The sequence below is a fragment of the Sclerotinia sclerotiorum genome, genomic scaffold (genome assembly GCF_000146945.2).
Source record: "Sclerotinia sclerotiorum 1980 UF-70 scaffold_17 genomic scaffold, whole genome shotgun sequence".
Classification (NCBI taxonomy): Eukaryota; Fungi; Ascomycota; class Leotiomycetes; order Helotiales; family Sclerotiniaceae; genus Sclerotinia; species Sclerotinia sclerotiorum.
In genome coordinates, this window is record NW_001820819.1 from 340,869 (window position 1) to 360,747 (window position 19,879).

At 41.5% G+C, this 19,879-nt stretch overlaps 5 protein-coding genes across 5 annotated transcripts; 3 read left to right on the forward strand and 2 right to left on the reverse strand.

The window, feature by feature from the left end:
• Nucleotides 1–1,605: 1,605 nt before the first annotated feature.
• On the forward strand, nt 1,606–7,024 carry SS1G_11082 (hypothetical protein; the record flags this gene model as incomplete). Its single annotated transcript, XM_001587791.1, has 4 exons — nt 1,606–2,505; nt 3,083–5,369; nt 5,721–6,822; nt 7,015–7,024. 4 exons carry the CDS (start codon nt 1,606–1,608, stop codon nt 7,022–7,024), a joined length of 4,299 nt encoding a protein of 1,432 aa, XP_001587841.1.
• A 3,591-nt stretch (nt 7,025–10,615) lies between these two features.
• On the reverse strand, nt 10,616–10,759 carry SS1G_11083 (predicted protein; the record flags this gene model as incomplete). The annotated part of the gene is made up of 1 exon (XM_001587792.1): nt 10,616–10,759. One exon carries the CDS (start codon nt 10,757–10,759, stop codon nt 10,616–10,618), a length of 144 nt encoding a protein of 47 aa, XP_001587842.1.
• Nucleotides 10,760–11,098: 339 nt separating this feature from the next.
• SS1G_11084 (predicted protein) lies at nt 11,099–11,816 on the reverse strand (the record flags this gene model as incomplete). The annotated part of the gene is made up of 2 exons (XM_001587793.1): nt 11,099–11,211; nt 11,765–11,816. 2 exons carry the CDS (start codon nt 11,814–11,816, stop codon nt 11,099–11,101), a joined length of 165 nt encoding a protein of 54 aa, XP_001587843.1.
• Nucleotides 11,817–12,821: 1,005 nt separating this feature from the next.
• On the forward strand, nt 12,822–13,593 carry SS1G_11085 (predicted protein; the record flags this gene model as incomplete). Its single annotated transcript, XM_001587794.1, has 2 exons — nt 12,822–13,130; nt 13,183–13,593. 2 exons carry the CDS (start codon nt 12,822–12,824, stop codon nt 13,591–13,593), a joined length of 720 nt encoding a protein of 239 aa, XP_001587844.1.
• Nucleotides 13,594–17,733: 4,140 nt separating this feature from the next.
• On the forward strand, nt 17,734–19,320 carry SS1G_11086 (predicted protein; the record flags this gene model as incomplete). Its single annotated transcript, XM_001587795.1, has 2 exons — nt 17,734–18,015; nt 18,067–19,320. 2 exons carry the CDS (start codon nt 17,734–17,736, stop codon nt 19,318–19,320), a joined length of 1,536 nt encoding a protein of 511 aa, XP_001587845.1.
• Between the last annotated feature and the right edge of the window lie 559 nt (nt 19,321–19,879).

Consider the following 19,879-nt stretch of genomic DNA (forward strand, 5'->3'; position numbering starts at 1 on the left):
AACGGTAACACACCATGAACCAGGATCTCGTATCACATCTAGGATTAATGCACAAAGGAAACTCGGGTTTGACGAAAAATATGCACATACGGGCCGAAAAAGTTCGGATCGATAATCATTTACCGCCTCACGTTCCCATGATTTTCGTCCCTGGCGTTGAGGCTTACCTTGCCGATCATCACAATATTATTATTTTATCCATTTATTTTACGACACGGCTTACATCGTTCTTCACAACTTTATCCATACGAAGCATGATTTCGGAATTTGACCGCGGTACAAAAACTTGTGCAATTCTACGCCACTTTTTGGCTTCGACACTCCGCTTCATATGGACTACTCAAAGTTCGGGATACCACATCGGAGATGTTAACATTCTTATTCAAAAAAATACCTTATATTTTTTATTTATCATCCCATGATATGTTCTCATTTGACGAATCATATCATTAGGAGTTGTTTGTCGCATTGCATGGCATTAGCATTTGAATTTTATCTTCTCCATCATTCTCGTCACATCATATATTTGGGCGGACAGACTTTCAGCATTTTAGGTTGGGGTCCAGGAACGGGAAAACCTTACTTACAGATAAAAACAATCTGGGTGGTTTTTTATTTTTTTCTGTCTTTATAAAAACCTCATGTCTCTTTTGGTGGGATGTATAGGGGATTGGATGATCTGGGTGGGATGGGATAGGATAGGAAAGGATAGGAATGATCTCGGTGGTTAGGTGGGGTGGAAGGTGGAAATTCCTTCCATGGGTGGATAATGCGGATGCATTGGATAGGTTGGATTGACCTGGACTGGATTGGACTGGGCTGGGCTGGATTGGATTGGATGGGTTACTGAATGGTTTTTGGTATTGGCTGGCGAGTTTTTGGACTTTGAAATTAGTATTTGATATTTGATATTCGGTATGATATTTGAATTTAGTATTTAGTATTTGGTATTTGGTACTTTGTACTTGGTACTCTTGACATTTATTATTTGGTATTTTGATGTTGATGTTGATGTGTCTACGATGAGAGAAAGTAGATGTATAAAGAAAGTGCGGTGTGATAGGATGGAATGAGAGAAATAAGAGAGAGATGTTACGAGGTTTGCCGTCTAGATCACGTGGAAGTACTCTAGGCTCTCGAGGTGGTTTATAACTAGGCGTCAAGCAGGGACTTAAGTAATGACCATAATGATATGCAATTCGTAACTAATAGTAGAGTATACTAAATGATTGATCTTGAGCACCAAGCTCTAGAGTGAGGGAATCCCTCCTAGTTATATAGATCTTCGTACTCCCTATCCCCTCATCCCATCGCTCCCACTTGATTTAAGTCGGTGGGATCGGTGGGAATCATATAATAACAGAGTCTGTGCTCTTCAGATCCTCACATGACCTTAATCCCATACTAATTTGATCGAATCGCATCTCGTAAACACACGATCGGTTACTGTAAGATCCGTGATCGTAACATTTATATATATAATGAGAGATACAAATCGACACGTTTCCTCTTTTCGAAGAGAAACCGACTATATCTATACTGTCTACTCCAAACGATCTCCTCTCCGCAAAGCGCTGCCCTTTGGGCACCGCAACAAGGTCAATCATGGCCCCATCCCCCCCCGACGGCCCCCTCCAGAAGGCTCTAGCGGAATCTGTAGCAGCAGCTTCCATCAGAGCCTCTGAAGGACAGTCCCTATTTGATCCTATCGCAAAGTTCTTGGATCAACACCGCACCAACAATCAAGGCCTCCCCAAACACTTAAAGGAAGCCCTGGCCCAACTCAGCGACGAACTCGCAACAGTGGCTACAACACACTTCAAAGCATTTATCACAGGCTCAACCCCGATCAAGCCACATATACACAAAAATGCCTCTGCATCGAACAGCACCCCGATCACAAAGCCTACATATGCCAAAGCTGCTGCCTCAACTACCTCAAAGATCTTCAGCCAGCCTTCAGCCACAAAGACCAAAAGCATTCAAAAACTCTCCGAGGACAACAGACTCTTCGTCCGACTCCCTCTAGCCCACCCGGCAAGAGATATGCATGTCTATGCTATCTACACGAGCCTCAAAACCAAACTAGGAATACATGGAAAAGCTCTTCAGGAAATACAGCAAACGAAGTCCGGCCTGGCCTTATGCCCAAACAGACCCGAATCCCTCTCAATCCTCGAATCCCAGATTCAAACCATCTCCAACTTCTTCACCTCCCCTTCTGGCACGGTCAAAGTAGAGCGAAACGCTCAATGGCTCTCATACCGTATCTCCAACGTCCCCAGACGCATAGGCCTCTTCGAAAATGACCAATATACAACAGGAGATATGGATTCACACATGTTAAAACTGGCCATTAAAGAACTGACAGGTGTCACCCCACTTCTGGTAGCGGAAACACCGAACAGCACTATCACTCCGTCCAGTTCAACCTGCGATTGGTTCGTCAACTTTCCAAACGAGACCAATCCATCCCAAATCCCGAAGTTCATGCGACTCTTCGGGGTAACCACCACAACCCGATTGCTGCCCCGCAAGAATAAAATCATACAATGCGACAAATGCTGGAACTGGCATAACCCAAGAACCTGTGCTAGACCTAGCAAATGCCGCTTATGCGGCTCCACAGAACATAAAACATTCGCTCATTCGAACAGATGCGATACACAAGGGGAACACACCTGCCCTCCCCGATGCCTACATTGCCACGGCCCCCACGCAGCCGATGACCACAGATGCCCTCTTTTCGCCGGCAAAGGCCGACAACTCACCAAAGAACAGAAAATCGAAATCAGAAAATCAGGTTTTCTTGCCACCACCAAAGCCAGAAAAGACGATGGATGCATTGCAGGCAACCGGAAACACTTCGGCAACAACACCGACATTATGGAGACAATAGAGACCCAACCTATCTCCAGACCGGTCACTCCCCCAGTCCAACCCACACCAACAGCCCCCCCCTCTACCACCCGCTCCACCCGATACGTCACCCCAGGACCTATCGATATCTTCCGCTCCATAAATCATAATGAATAGACAACAACTATCCGTCTTCCAACTGAACACAGACAGAAGCGCTGAGGCACATGATATTGCACTCGCTACAGCATACAACGAAAAGTCCGACATCATAATGATACAAGAACCATACATCTCGAAAGACCTCTCCCGCCGAATCACCAAATGGCACCCAGCATACCAATGCTACTCCCCAACAGACAACTGGCTTGAGCATGGTAGACCCAGAGTGATCTCCTACATCCGCAAAGACCTAGACATCATTATCACCCAACTCAAACCCCCTCACATTGACCCATATGCCCTTTCAGATCTCCTCATCCTCCAACTAAAAACTGAGACCAATTACTCAGTCACCATCTTCAATATATATAACAGCCCCCGCGGTTCTCCAACCCGCCCCCAGAATACCACCCAAACCCTCATCGACACCCCAGACACCTACCTTCAAGGGAACACCTTCCTCTGTGGGGACTTCAACCTCCCACACCGGAACTGGCAACCTAGCTATACAGGAAACCTCTCTCCTGCCTCTATCCCCTTCAACAAATGGCTCGAAGAACACCAATTAGTATTCTCATCCGAGCTAGATAAACCTACCCACTCTATAGGCAATGTTCTGGATCTGGCCTTTTGCTCCCACACACTACATCAACAAGGCCTCAATACCCGTGTCGCCTATCACCTTGATGTCACCTCGGACCACACTCCCCTCCTTACAAATATCCCATGGATATCCAATACAACGAATACTTTGAAACAGCTTCGTCCTAAAAGCCTCGATCCTATCCTTTTCAAATCCCTCTTAAAAACCAATCTCACAACCCTGAATGCCCCACCTCGAAGCGAAGCAGAACTAGACCAGTTCACCGATGACCTTGTAGACGCCATCCACAAAGCTTATTGTGGCTCTGCCAAAAGAACTACAGGCCAAAACAAAGGCCAACCCTGGTGGAACGATGAATGCAGCAATGCATGCATACAATACCACCGAAATCAGATTGACAAACAACTCTTCAGACAAACCATCCGAAAAGCTAAAAGATCCTTCTACCGCACAAAGATAGACCAGGCCCAACATACCAAGGACATCTTCGCCATATCTAAATGGCATAAAACCACAGGCTCTTTCCATTCCCCCCCTCTCAAGGACCCCCTTCACCCCAACCGACCCCTTGCAACCGGGACCCCGGAAAAACAAACCATCTTAATAAACAATCTCCTCAAAAGAGATACAGAAATTGGAGACATCCCTATAGATTGCCCAACTGTCCCTACCAAACAACTCCCTCCCCCAATCATCAATGTTCAAGCGATACAGAACGCAGTCTTGTTGGCAGGCAATACAGCCCCTGAGGCAGACGAACTCCCTACAGCAATCCTCAAAGAAGCCTGGTCTCTGATCGAGCCATTCGTCTCCCAACTTTACTACAGCTGTCTCCACCTCGGATATCACCCGAAATCCTTCCGCAGTGCGATCCTTGCAATCATCCCCAAACCCAATAAGGCCGACCTCTCCTCTCCCAGATCATACAGACCCATCGCCCTACTCTCAGTCCTCGGCAAAGGACTCGAACGATTAATTGCCCGGCAAATGTCCTGGACCTCGATCTCCCATAAAGTCCTTTCCACACACCAATTCGGAGCCCTGCCTCTCAGATCCTCAGTAGACCTCACCACCTGCCTTACCCACGATGTCGAACATGCACTTAACTTAAACGGCTCGGCCTCGTTGCTCACTCTCGATATCAAAGGAGCCTTCGACGCTGTCCTCCCCGGACGCCTGATCCGGAGGCTCCGGGAACAAGGCTGGGCCCCTAACCTCACCAAATGGTTATCCTCCTTCGTAACCCGAAGAACCATCCAAGTCCGCCTAGATGGAACCACAGGCCCCAAAACAAACATTGAATGCGGGCTCCCACAAGGCTCCCCTATATCACCCATTCTCTTTATGTTATACATCGCCCCTATCTTCAAAATGGGGAAGGACACAATCAAATTCGGCTACGCAGACGATGTAGCTATACTAGCAGCCTCGAACTCTCTGGATGATAATGTCACCGAACTCAACGCTACCACACTGGAGATCCTAACCTGGGGCGCCTCAGAAGGCATTACCTTTGATCCCGGCAAATCAGAACTCATCCACTTCTCAAAACGCAGGACTGAACAGAACCCAGATACTACCCCTACAATTACTATGGGAGATCTAACAATCAAAGAACTTGCCAATGGAAAGCCCTATATTAGATGGCTCGGAATCCTCTTCGATAAAAAGTTATCCTTCAAATGGCATACGAAAGAACTAGCTACAAAAGCTATTGTAATAGCCAGAGCTCTTAAATCCCTGGGTAACTCTATAAGAGGAGCCCCTCCCAGACTACTACGGCAAGCCGCTGAAGCATGTGTCCTCAAACGTGCATACTTTGGAGCAGAAACCTGATGGACAGATAGAACACAATTCGGAATAAACCACCCTACTAAGGTGGAGGGCTATATCAACCAGTTAAGTAAGGTTACCTTAGAGTGTGCCAGAGCAATCCTGCCAGTATGGAGGACAACCAACATAGCAATACTGCACCGTGAATCAGGACTCCGCCCGCCTGAAATTGAACTGGACGACCTAGCTCGCGCTTCAACAGTTAGAACCAGAAGACTGGACCCCTACCACCCTCTCGCCTGGAGAGCTAAATGGATCCAAGAGGACCCCGGCTCTTTCAAGACCCGTTTCGCCTGCCGTATCCTATCTCTTCCGCCCTCGGAACAGATCGATCCCCTATCAGCCCCTAAATGGCTAGAATATGAATTAAGAGCAGAAATAATGAAGTGTATTCACAGCCCCAATAGCCGTACCAAACAGGAAGCAGCTACTGAATTCAACGATTTCTATGACCTACTCCCTCGCGAAGATATCGTTATCTTCTCTGACGGGTCTAAACTTGCAAACGGCAATACTGGTGGCGGTTTCGTAGGGTACCAAGACAACCACAAATTCTGCGAAGGGAGCCTTCCACTAGGAAGAATGAAGGAAGTATACGATTCTGAAGCGATCGCAGCTTTCGAAGGCCTCAAGGCCGCTATCTCCTCGATCGAATCGAGAATAGCAACAGATATATACATCTGTCTTGATAATATTGAGGTAGCAGCAAGACTCCTCTCCAAATCTACCGGATCCTCCCAGGACACCTTCTCGGCTTTCCGCCAACTAGCCTCAACCTGGCACAATGGCACAGTCCATATCCGATGGGTCCCTGGTCATAAAGATGTAGCAGGAAACGAAGCGGCTGACAAAGCGGCCAAGGCAGGGGCAGCCCTCCCTCAACCCACAGGGGCCTACTCATATGCAGGACTCAGAAGAGTGACCAAAGGACTCAGGCAAAAAGCAATGAATCAGCTGTGGTCAACAGTGATCCCAACAACCTACAGAGACCTCGAGATCTTTACCTCACCAAGGAACCCAAAAGAACTCTCTCTCCCTAGACCCTTCCTAGGTCGCCTAATAGCTATCCGCTCAGGCCATGGAGACTTCGCATCGTACCACGAACGTTTCCTACATCAAGACGCACAACTGCTTTGCAGATGTGGAGCCCGTAAATCCCCAGTACACTTCTTCTTCTGCAGTATCGCCAAAAGAAACCACCCTTGGCCTAAAGGGAAACCTGCCGATATTCTTCCGTTCCTCTGCGGTACCTACGAAGGTGCTGAGGTATTAGCAAACTGGACGAAAGCGAACGGATTCTATACCAACATATGTCCCCTCCACCTCCCTCCCCCCCCAATCTTAAAGGGCCCCATTCACTCGCTGTGAGACCCCAGGTCGCAGAGCTACCCTAACAGACAATCAAAATTGACCATAAAACCTGTATTTCCTTTGTAAGAAAAAAAAAAAAAAAAGCTTATATAATCAATTGTGGAGGCGCTAAGAAGGTCATGGGGTTTTAGGCGGACCGGCTGCAGCTCGGCAGAATTCATACTAAGTAATCCCTCCACCAATAGGAAGGATTAATTTCTCATCAAGATCACGGCAGCTATGGGAATGCGCTCAGGAATCACTACACTCTGTAGAAATAGTATGTATATAACTATTAGAAACCCAGGAGTAACTCCCTGGCGGCCTTTGCCCCAAGAGGGGATGTCATGAGAATGGGGGGGCTTCGCCCCCTCGGCCTCTGGCCGTTAAATAATAACACACACACACACACATTTATATATATAATATCTTTTTTATTTATAACTAAAAAACTTGTTACGACAGGTAACAATTAGGTCACAGGATTAGTAATAACACGTGATGCGAGGACTCGAAGAGCGAAAGGATCGAAGCTCGATCCTCTCGCTCTCTTCGAATTATAAAGTATAAAGATCTATATAATCAAAATAGATTTCCTTTATATAAAGCTTCGTATTCAAGATCAATTATTTAGTATACTCTACTATTAGTTACGAATTGCATATCATTATTTGTCATTATATAAGTCTCTGCTTAACGCCTAGTTATAAACCACCTCGAGAGCCTAGAGCACTTCCACGTGATATAGACGGCAAACCTCGTAACAGTAGTATTCTAGAGGGATTTGAAGGGGGGAAGAAAGAGAGAAGAGAGAAGAGGTAGGAGTTGAGGATTTGTTGGGGATTAGCTAGAGGATGGTTGGATATTGATTGGATGTTATTATTAATATTATAAGGATATATATATATAGATGAAGAGGAGCTTTATATATACACATACATACCTAGTACATATTAATAGGGTAATTTCTACATCGATATCGATATCAATATCACCAGCTGACGAATCATTGAAGAAAGAAAGATAGAAAGAAAAATGAGTTGATGATTAACTAAGTTTAATCATTGGTTGAAGATTGATTGGAGATATCGGCACGCATCAAAGAGATACTATCGATGAAGGATAGATTATAGATAGAGTGAGTGACCGTGGGGATAAGAAGCTTTATTGGTGGATTTTGCGGGGTAGGGGTACGAGTGTTTTGTATGTTTGTTATGTATGTATGTTTGTAAGTGAGACATTTGGGTGGGTCTAGATTGACCGGATGGACGGATGGATGGAGAGAGAGGGTGTGGGAGGGAGAGAGGGAGGTACATACATGAACTTGAATATGAACATGAACATGGACATGTGAATGCTGTTGTGGTTTGCATGGATATGGAGGGAATAGGTGGTGCTGTGTGGTGGTGGAAATGTATATATATGTGTGTGTGTGTATTTATATAATACTTGATACATACATATATATATATTTGTATAGTGATATGGGATATGAATGGGATACTAATAATTGGCATTGAATAATCGATTAGAGTATATTAATAGGTCGTTGAGAAAACGCTTTATACAAATAAAGACAGATTAAAACCAACCAACCTTACAGCACCCCTAAATTATTTCCCCATAGATACACAAAAAACGACAGAAATGAATGACTCAAATAAACAACTACCTTCTCGAACAAACGAAACATGCATAAACCATATGTACAATATAAGACATGATACAAGTAACCTTAACCCACCGAAACAAAAAAAAAAAGTCATCAAGGTAAAGATAAAGATAATCCAAGCGATCCTCTACGAATACGACATCGAAGAGTCTACGACCCAAAAATCTGCAAAGATTAAAGAATCTATCCAGTCTTGATCAAATACTTTTCCATCCATAGTATGCCTAGTGATACGACCCCGAAAATCCCCTGTTTGTAGAGATTTCTATCATCTATCATTTTCATATCCGAGTATATCCAGGCCAGCCCCGCCCGCCCTGCGATGTAACATGACCCTCCCTACCTAGAGGCTAGCGGAGAAGGAAAAGGGTCACGGAGCGGACCGGACCCGGATACATGATTGATTGAGTGAGTGAGTGAGTGAGGTGTTATGCGAATACTAGGTAGGGTGTATGAATGAACGAATATTGAAAATAAGAATGTCTAGACGAGGAGAAGAATTCTAGATGAGAAGAACATGAGAAAATGAGAATATCCGGAATAGTCGTACGAGAAAATGCGCATATGTACGAGAGATCAGCCCATGGAATTCTTATTTTGACACATATTATGTACAGAATACACAGTACATACTTGGGGGATACGCATGGATGGTGTATTATCAGGTGGATTAGTGGCGGTTGTATACTTCCTTCCTTGTACTGTATAGGGACTTTGTATGTACATGCTACATATGTATGTCTTGAATGGCTATTATTGTGACATGAAAGGGCGTCCATTCATCAATATCAAATGATATCACCACCGCCCCGCCGCGGGAGTAGCCTAAACTTTAAGTTTTTGGCTTCTTATGCGTCCGTGATGGATGGATGCATGGATGCATAGTATTTCCACAGAATGTGTTGTGCATATTTTACTCTATTCTTTCGGCCGGGAAAATACATAAAACGTCTCACGTTTTGATTGTATCGAATGGGGAAGGTCTGTTTGGAGGTATGTGACCAGAACGACCGTAGTAGAATCGCGATATTGAGATGATTTGACCTCGTAAGTGAAGGACTTCTTGAAGCCCCGAAATTCAGGGAGTTAGTACATAGGTATGAAAGGTACATCTATAACATGGATATACTTTCAAGGGTAAGGTTATCCGTAACCCCTATGGCCGAGGTAGGATTGAGCTGTAGGGAGTATTGATACATTATTGAATTTTAAACTTGTCAGCCAAGGATGTTCCTGCACAACGCTGCAGTTAGTTCCTGACATCCCGGCTCTTACAACTGTAAAATCAATATGTACATGCCTCGAGCCGGCGCCCGCAGATACTATCTGCAGTTGATAAAAATTTCAACTAAATCAAGGGGAACCATATTATTCGTACGAGATGATTTTGTTAACGCGTATGTAATGCATAAAGCAAGAAAATCATCAGCCTGTATCATGGATCGGCCCGTTGAGTTTTCGCATTTCGTTGACCAGGAATTTTCCTTCCGGTACGCAGATCACTTGTTTGTGTCACTTTATCTGGAGATGTAAGTAACTGCCGAAACTTGGCTTCGAATGGAAAAGCATAATTAATTACTTTTTAGATGTGGATGTCATCTGAGGTCGTACAAAGATGGGGCTATCAAGTGGTTTCGCAGTTGTGGCATTGTAGATTCTCAGTGAACATGGGCTGGGTTAGTCTGCATGATGCAGTGCTACATGAACAGGTGCGCAATCAATCACATTGCGCATGGAGAAGTTGCTTGTTTTGTGAAAAACTTCCGAGATGTCCGTAGGCGCAGCCCACGTGCATAAAATCTTATCTGTGAGTACTTGGGATTTCTGAGCCGTCACGGATACGCACTAGCAATCTACTTCTAAGTGGAAATCATCAATATGGATTCAATGTAAAAGATCAACGAAAACGTTGAACATGAAGACCGAAGGAAATAAGACAGAGCAAAAGATGATATATACCATGTTGAGCAGTTAGGCGATCGCCGGCTGAGACGGCGAACAAGCTTTTTGACTGGAAGTTAAATGTTGAAGCTATTCAGAGACAAATGAGGTCATGCTCGAAGATCAAAACTCTAATCATTGTTTCAGGAACATTAAAATCTCCTATTGGCTTTATCAAAATCATTCCACTCTTCTCAACGGCGTCTCTGCGGTTGAGCCCAATCTTGAGCCATGAGTACGGAGTATGCTCGCTCATCCTTATGAGATCCACCTTGTGGGTCACAACTGTATTCTTTCGAATAGTCTGGTATGACTTCAATAGTACCAGATCGAGGCATGAGTGTTGGGATTCGGTTGGACCCGCTTCGGGAATTGCCTAAAGGAACTGTAGATAGATTTACATTTCTATGAACAAATCAGGACTACCTTCGGACTCATACTCGTCTCCGATGGATGATACCCACCTTTCAAGTCAACTTCAATTTGAAATTGTACCTGTCAGACTCTTCAGTTGATCTCCTGCGGTTTGCTTTATCCGAAGTACAACTGAGGCACAGCGAACGATGTTACAGTACTTGTGTAATTCCGCTTAGACTTGTCGTTAGCCTCACTCAGTGGCTGACTGAATCCGGATAATATACCCATGAAAAGTAGGCGGGCTTTTTTGTTTTCCGTGATCAAGGATCAAAAATCCGTTTTGCTCCTGGTGAAGCATGATTTACCAGGCTTTCATTCCTTTGGGACCAGTGTATCGGTAGCACCATATTGATTTCGGCAAGCCGATCGTCAGCTGAAAATTCATGGTTTTTATGGGTACCTAATACCTATCTATTGAAGAGAATGTCTCTGGTTTGTAAGATGATGGTTACGAATGTATCTTACGAATACATGTATATATGTGTATATACGAGTATACGAGTATACGAGCACGCAATAACATTCCAACTTGTTGCAACAATATAACGATAGCGGAAGGATTCCATAATTGGAGTTTGAGATGATATTATATCTGTAACCTCGTAATCATGCTATATGCTGTGTATTGTGAGAGGATGGCTGAATATTAAATCTTGTTGAGATGCAATCTTCTTTCTTTCTGTTGTTTTGTAATCGTGGCTTAGGTGCGCGGGCACTAAAATTTAGCGGCCGACAGCCTATTTTTTTAATGATCAAAGGTTGGTTTTTGATTTTGATAGTGGTTGCATCTTAGGAAAATAATTAAAATTAATGATAACCTGGAATACTTCATACGTTAACCACATTTTACTATTTGTCTCTGGAAATGGAGATCCATCAAGCTCTCGAAGTTCCGTCTGGAAGTCTCGTTGGAACTTCGAGTAAACTATTGTCATTGTAGATGCCGATGATTGTTAAAACAAAATGGTTAATTGACATTTTGTTTTCAATCCAATTGACAGCTGTATTCAAAGAATAAGAATAGCGACGAAGATTTGCAATATCTGATCTCAGAAGTCTGACTTGTTCCACGGAGCTTTAGTGATCCAAACAAAATAATCAGTGGATGATGCTGATGCTGACGTTGATGCTGATGCTATTATGTTACCTTCAAATTTTGTGTCTTTATAAGCAAAGTCAAGTCGATGATCCATAAGTCCAGCAAGTCCAGTCACGCAGGTTCATAAGCATACATCATTATTACATGTCTTGTAAGCACCCCGCTTTATTTACATATAATCACCAATTTATCTCCTCGAATGAGGGGTTAGTTTGCTTGCTGTGTAGCCAACTTGATAAAAAAATCTGCACGTTTAATTCCACAACATCTTTTGATCAGAAAACCACTGTGAAGCTTTTCATTATTATTTGTCTTCTGTAACGCCCACCAAGGAATAACCGGGGGTTATACTACTGTCGATCAAATCAGACATGACGAAAATATTCATGGAAGGTCAATAATCCCCAGTTTCTGTTTCCTAGTTTATCCGGGGGTAGCTTTTGCCATGTTGAACCACATTGAACACACATTTCTAGTAGTATCGAAGCTACAGGCCATATCGGCGGTGCAATTAAGACCTTGTCTATCGAAGATATCCGGATGTTGACATCAGGGCATTGGTATGGGATGAAAAGAAAGGGAAAATACTTGTGGAGAGGTACCTGTGAGTAAAGTTTGGTCGTAGGATTTGATAAGTTTGGGTCAAGCGAAACAAATGTTTTCTAGTAAATGGTAGCATTTTGTATCTAATTAGGCTTTAGAATTCTTATTACTTGGTATACAATTTTTGGTGTCTCAAAGCGTGTAGTCCCTATTATCAATGTCGAAGGAGGCTTTGATATACATTAAGTAGTGTTGTAGACTAAATAAGCTGGACTAAATTGTTCGTCTCGTCTCATACTATGCACACAAGATCAAGACCACATAACCGAATGTGTTCCTTTATGTTTTGTGCTCTGGCTATTCAGATTCTTAATTATATCTTCTTCTCCCAGTTTGCCCTTTCACATGAATTCCTAACTTGCTTTTCGGACGCGGGCCCCGACGTCGAGCAAGAAATAGCCATTCCAGCTATTTTTGCAGGATTAGCGCATCACTCTTCCGAAGCACATTACATTCATGGCTTTGAAGCAGAACTCATTTGGGACTCACCCGAGGATTCCCAAGCGGGAACCAAAGTCTGGGATGATCTAGCCGATATTAAACACTCAAAATCCTCTCCATCAACTAAATCTTACCCAACTTCTGATGCCGTATATTCTCTAATTCGCCCTCCAGTTTCTTACTAATATACTAATATATCAGCTCGTATATGCCGTGTCCCCAAATACACATCTAGCCATAGTATCTCCAACGATCCTCTACGCTCTCTCCCTAACTGCCTGGCATCCTATACCCATAAGCCTCTCCCTAGTTCTCGGCACCATCAGCAAGCTAAACCCTGGATTTACCATATCTACTGGTGCAAATATTCAAGCCTTTATTCAAGTCCTTAATATTGCTCAAATATATCTGTTACTCATCAACAACGCACTTCAAAACCCATCAGAGATTCCCAAAAATCAAGCGCTGAATCTTAGTATTTCGTTGCGTCTCAAGAACTTCCTTACAAGGAGTACACGACAATTCTTCTGTTGCAAGTCGCGTTTCTTTTCTCCGCCATATAATCCCATTCAAGATGCAAACATTACCAGTGAGCATATCTGCAAGTTGTAGAGGCCACCGGTACTTTTAGTTCATATCTCTATAATTTGACTTTGAGGGTTCAAGATATGAGGCTAGAGATGTATTGGGGTTGGCACCGAAGGAGAAGAAGGTTGAACACTTTAGGTGAGGTGCTTAATATTTATTTTAAGGGGAAGATCGATGGAAGTTGGGTGAAGAATCCTAATGCTAAATATAGGTTGTGGTTTTGATTTTATGAATATGTAGGAAAGAATAATGACCGCGTGTTCTATATACTGCTTTCTAAGAACGAAGAGGGTTAGTTGTTAAGAACTTATTAGATTTTCTTTGAATCCGACTTTCGCAGCGAAAAGAAATTGTTATTCGCGGTGTTAAATATAATACTAGGTAGATCAGCCATAGAATCCTAATGGATACTTGTGGTTTTAGGATCTAAGTTGTGTTAAAATATCATAATAAAGAGAGATCAACCGAGTGGTACCTTCCCTTTCGAAGAAATTCCTCTATAATCTCTAGCTTTCTTTAGTCCTCATATCTTCCTTCTCTTAACCTGCAAGGCAGGGAAACAACCCATTTATTTCCATATCATTGCATCTACTAAGAAAACCAAGTTTAGTTGTTTTTTATATAAATATCACTATTACTATAATGATTGATACGGAACTTAAAATGGACTAGGTATACTTCCAATTCGTGGTGTCAATTTAAACTTCATCGCTATCGCAAGTTTTCCTCATATCATACTGTACTATTTACTTATGTAGTTCAGAAAAGTAATCTCTCCATGCTATCCTTTTCTATATGGGAGTAAATCGTACTCAGACTTCGGTTATTAGTCAGTTTCCTGATGTTATGTTGTGGTCTAGTACTATACGCAATCGGTTTTGGAGCTCTTTTGATTACCTTTGTAAAATAACGAGATAAGTCTAGTACCCCACTTCTCGGCCACCTTTTTACACCAAAAAACAACAAAAATTGACCTTTATAACTTTCTTATTTATGAATATAATTTAATGAAATTTAGAATATAGATTTTTGATTTATATAATAATAAATTTGTTACGTGACGGTTGTTACCCACTAGTGGCTCACGTGCACTAGCCCTGTATATAAAGACCTTCTTACTTAGAATCTTCTTAGTTCTTTAGTTTTAGATTCTAAGTGATTGAATTGACTCCGTTTACGACTTTTCCGTCACAAAATTCTAAAAATTTCGGATTTTTTGTGATTTTATTCATCGAGAAATTGAAAGTTGAAATTACGATTTTCAATTTATATATAATTTATATACAAATCTGAAAATCATTAAATTTTGAAATAATTTTTTAATAAAAATTATTAAAAATAAATTATAAATTTTTTTAAAATATAAATATTATAATTAATCAAATAGATCAATTCATTTCAAAAAACAATTAGTAATCTTTGTTTTATTATTAATTGAATATTTTTCTTTATAAAATTTATATAACAAAATATTTGATTGATAATTAAATGATATTTACTAATTATTTTTCAAAATGAATTGATCTATTTGATCAATTATAATATATATATTCCAAAAAATATTTATAATTTATTTTTAATAATTTTTATTTATAATTTATTTTTAATAATTTTTATTAAAAAGTTATTTCAAATTTTAATGATTTTCAGATTGTATATAAATGTTACGAGGTTTGCCGTCTAGATCACGTGGAAGTGCTCTAGGCTCTCGAGGTGGTTTATAACTAGGTGTCAAGCAGGGACTTAAAGTAATGACAATAATGCAATTCGTAACTAATAGTAGAGTATACTAAATGATTGATCTTGATCTTGAGCACGAAGCTCTATACAAAGGGAATCCATCTTGATTATATAGACCTTCGTATTCCAACATTGGAGCGATGGAGCTGGGGAGCGAGATTCGAATCTCGCTCCTTCGCTCCCTCGCTCCTGTAACGATACTATACTGGAGGCAGCGGCTGCCTAAGGTTTCGTCTGGTTGGTAGTTGTGGGTCAAGGCTTTATCACTGGTCTTCACTTGGAAGTGAAGTCGTTACTAGATCAAGTAGAATGTAGGTAAACTAATTGATAACTAAGTTGAGCACAAAGCTCCTTAACTACGAGACTAAATGAATGTTTATATACCCTATATCATCTTTTGAGGACCTTTGGGACCCTAAGGTCCAAAAGGTCCTCGAGGTCACGTGAATTAATGAATCGTGACATTTATTTATAATTATAAAAAGAATTTACGATTTCAATTTTATTGAATTATATTTATTGATTGAAAAGTTATTAATAGATGAAAATCATGATTTTTGATATAAAAGAGTGACTGAGATTAGAGGTGGCCGAGAAGTGGGGTACTAGACTTAATTTACTCAACTTAGGTATAGAAATTTAATAAAAATTAAATTGAATATTTTCCATCTATTTTTTTTTTTCAAAATTATACATTTTTAAAATATAAAGATTTAAAAAGTTCCCCAAAAAAAACCTTTATTTTATTAAGGATATAATGCTAGTGGTTTAATCAGAATCCGAACTTTTTAATCACAGGAATAGGTATTCAATTAGCCTTTCTCCACCGCGGACTGAGTATTTTGGATAATTGTTTAGGAATGTTCCGATATGCGAGGATTCAATGCGGAAGTTAGGATGTGGTCCTAGGATATCGATAGACTTTGGAGGAAGACTATTCTAGAGATTCATAAATAGTCTCCAGGAATCTTCAGCATTACTCTTTACAAAAGAGATGATGTTCTCAAGGTTAAAGATTAAAATGTGCGTGGGACCACTTCATATGTGCTTGATCTTCATGGACAGCTGCGCGAGGCGATAAGCCCAATAGACTAACATTGAGCTTTAGTTAGGTCTCATGTACTGAAGTATTTGGGGATTCCCATGTAATATTCGAGTCTCACACGATACAGCCCTTGATCTCTAATACATATATGTTCAAAACAGAGTGAATTTGATTATCTCAAAGCTCTTTTCTCTCTGTTTGATGTCAAGAGGTCGGATGATAAAGGCTCTATCCACAGTACAAGGCTACCATTCAACCTCACTATCCTCCATCTCAGCCGTGTCTAATCACACTTATTACTGTCCATGTGAATGGCCTTGTATGGTTTTTGATATGTTCTTTAAGTGATTGGAGGGTTCTACTGTTCTAAGCTATGCCTAATTTATAAGGAAATTAGATTCATAATAACAAGCTCGGATCTTCCTTGGACTTGATAATCTTCACTCAACAACAAGTTCTTTGAGCTAAGGAGGTCTTATTTTCTTCACTTATCCAGCGATTGAGGTCTTTGATGAGTGATTTGGCAATTATTTACAAAAGAGAATAGAGAATCCAGAATCAAAGCCAGTGTGTTTCCGATCTAGTGTCAGTAAGTTGAGTTTCCCTTTTCCCCTCTTCTTACCAGTACCTTTTATATCAGAGATATTATACAATATTTGAAAATAGGATATCCGGTCTTCTAATAATCTCATGCTTCTAAATGAGATAAGAAGTTGAATCCAAAAAATTCAACTTCTCTTCCACCAGGCGACGCACACAAGATACTCCCCTCACAACACGGGTTACCCTATCAATCACTACAACTCTTTCAATTATTCACTTTAACACGTACATTTTTCCTTTGTATTGACCGTCAGAAGATTGCTATTCACGCTTTACCAGATCTCTTGTAAGAGCGAGTCCTTCTGCAAGCAGGTCAACACCTCTCTTTATCTCTTACCTTACGCATGAAAACTCAACTTGCCCCTTTAAGGACTCTTATTCATCTCATAATACAAATTTTCTAATAAAGTATTTATACTTAGGCATTTCACTGTTTTTCAACTAGAAGTCCCCGCACCGGGAAGTCATCTTTTACAGAAAGAGAAAACACTCACCATTGACCACTTGAGTAAGCGTTACATTATTTTCACTTCTCTCTACCAGCTGGTCGCTCAGCCTGTTATGTATTCACTTCCATTTCACTATCGAGATAGATGGAATTCTGGAGCCTCCACTCCGCCTCTTTCATCTCACTTCCAAATTCTCATCAAAGACTGCCATCTGATTTGAGATATTGATTCTCTACCTTCCTTTCCTCAGATTCTCTACAATTCTAGCATTACCTCAAACACTCTAAAAAGAAAACTAACGAGTAGGTAACAACAGAAGTTCTCATCATGCCCGTCATCACAGAAGCCCCTAAGCCTGATAAACCTGAAAAGCTCTCATCAACGCCTCAAGAGCAGGTCATCCCACCACCTATCAGCGCTCCTAAGAGACTTAAACTCGCCTTTAAACCCCATTCCACTACCACTAAGCCCTTTATCACCACTCCTGAGCCCATCGAAGAAGATTCCGATGTCGTTTTAAGCCCCGGTCACGCTCCTGGCTATATACAATGGAAGAAAGCTCCACCTCCCGACTTGACAAATGAAACTGAGGAAGAGAAGAAACACCGAGTAAGTTTATATTCTTGTTTTACTCTTTACATCATACTAAGATAAATGTAGCTCAATAAGAGACACGCTCCAAAAGGTAAACGAGGCGCTCGCTACATCGACGACGGCACGACCGACCGGAGTCCCGCTGTCCTAGGTAAACCAGATACTTCCAAACTTGTAATCAGTTTCAAGACAGAAGAAACCAACGAGTACACAAACGAGGTAGTTGAAGGCGATGTCAGGTTCGAATACTCTGATGATGCGAAGGGTGTCCAAGTAGATTGGAATAGTGCCAAATCCATCCACGCAGTAAACAACTGGCGAAGTCAGCTTATACGAAGAGCAATTGGAAAGGCCTATGATAACAAGGAATTCTGGACCGTACAGGAACAACAAATCCTCACTAACTTAATTCGCGATTATCTCGACGGTGAAAAGGATATTGATTGGATGCAAATTTCCCGCGAATACAACTCTCTGATTAGGAATATTGAGCAGGAAAAAGGTACTCCAGGTGCTCCTCGTCGTTATCGTTGTCAGGGTAATGATAAGACTTCACGAGAAGCTGTTTCTATCTCTATGCCTCTTCGAGAGAATCGACGGATCCCTCAACGACCTGACTGGGTGTTACGTCAGGAAATTAGTTACTTCCGTGCCCAGGATGCTATTGAAGTCATGGAAAGATTAAAAGCTAGTGTACTTCCTCAGCGGAACGGTCATCCACCAATAAGATCTACTAGGGGAAAGAAACAAGTAGCTAGACAAAGCAGAGGTAAATCAGCGATCCAAGAGTCTTCTGAGGAGCAAGAAGAATCGAATGTTTCTTCAGCATATGAAAACGATCGCTCGTTAACCTTAGTTGATTCACCAATGGAAACAACACCAAACCATCCACTCCATCTTCTTACCCAGCCTCGACTACTACAACCCCGCCCAGTAGCTATTCCTCAATCTAAACCCGAGCCTCCTTCCCGTCGATACAAGAAACGCAATATGTACAACGAGGAAATTATCTACGATAAACAATCTAAAGAGTTGGGCCATTCTTCAATCAATCCCAATATCAACCAGTTATTCGGAGGTAAACAACAAGCTCTTGATCTTCTAGCTGAACAGGCTGCGGTTATGAATAACCATTTTCCTCAAACAAATCATTGGACTATACCTCGAGTTCTTGCACCTGCTCCGGCACCTAAAGTCACCATATCTTCTCCCAACACACAAAAACCATTTCCAGCAACAACGAAACCCTCTCACCCTCCCACTCAAGCGCCAGCACAAAAATCAAAACCAAATACTCCTACCACCCCACTCACCCCCTAAGATTCAAATCCTCGTCAACCCATTACCTCCAGCTCTCGAGCCTGCAAACCCTCAGATCCTAATACTCGTCACGCACCCAATCTCCCATACCATCTCTAAATCTCCCACTCCTCATTACAATAACACTAATCCCATCTATCTGGGAAATCCATCGCGAGAATTGACAGAAAGCTCCTGCAGAGAACACTGTTTCTAGTATTACCAAGTAGCTAATTCCCCGGGAGCCTACTGGATACTTCTGAGATGTAAATAAATAAATCAATCAATTCGTTAAAGTTTCCTCGCTTTCTCGCTTTCTTTGCTCCGAAAATCTATCTATTTATCTTGTACAGTATATTTCTGTAAGATCTTTACATTAGTATTTTATTTCCTTTATAAATTGGAGAAATTTTTCTTGTTTTTGTAGTTTAGTTAAGTTTAGTTCAGTCTTCTGTTTTTCTGGAATCTAAGATATTAGAATTTGGCATTTGGGAATTTGTTTTTCGAGTAGTTTAAGTATTTATTCTTCCGTAAGACTTATTTGTTCGCATTTTTAATTTATCTTGTCTTTTTTTATTTT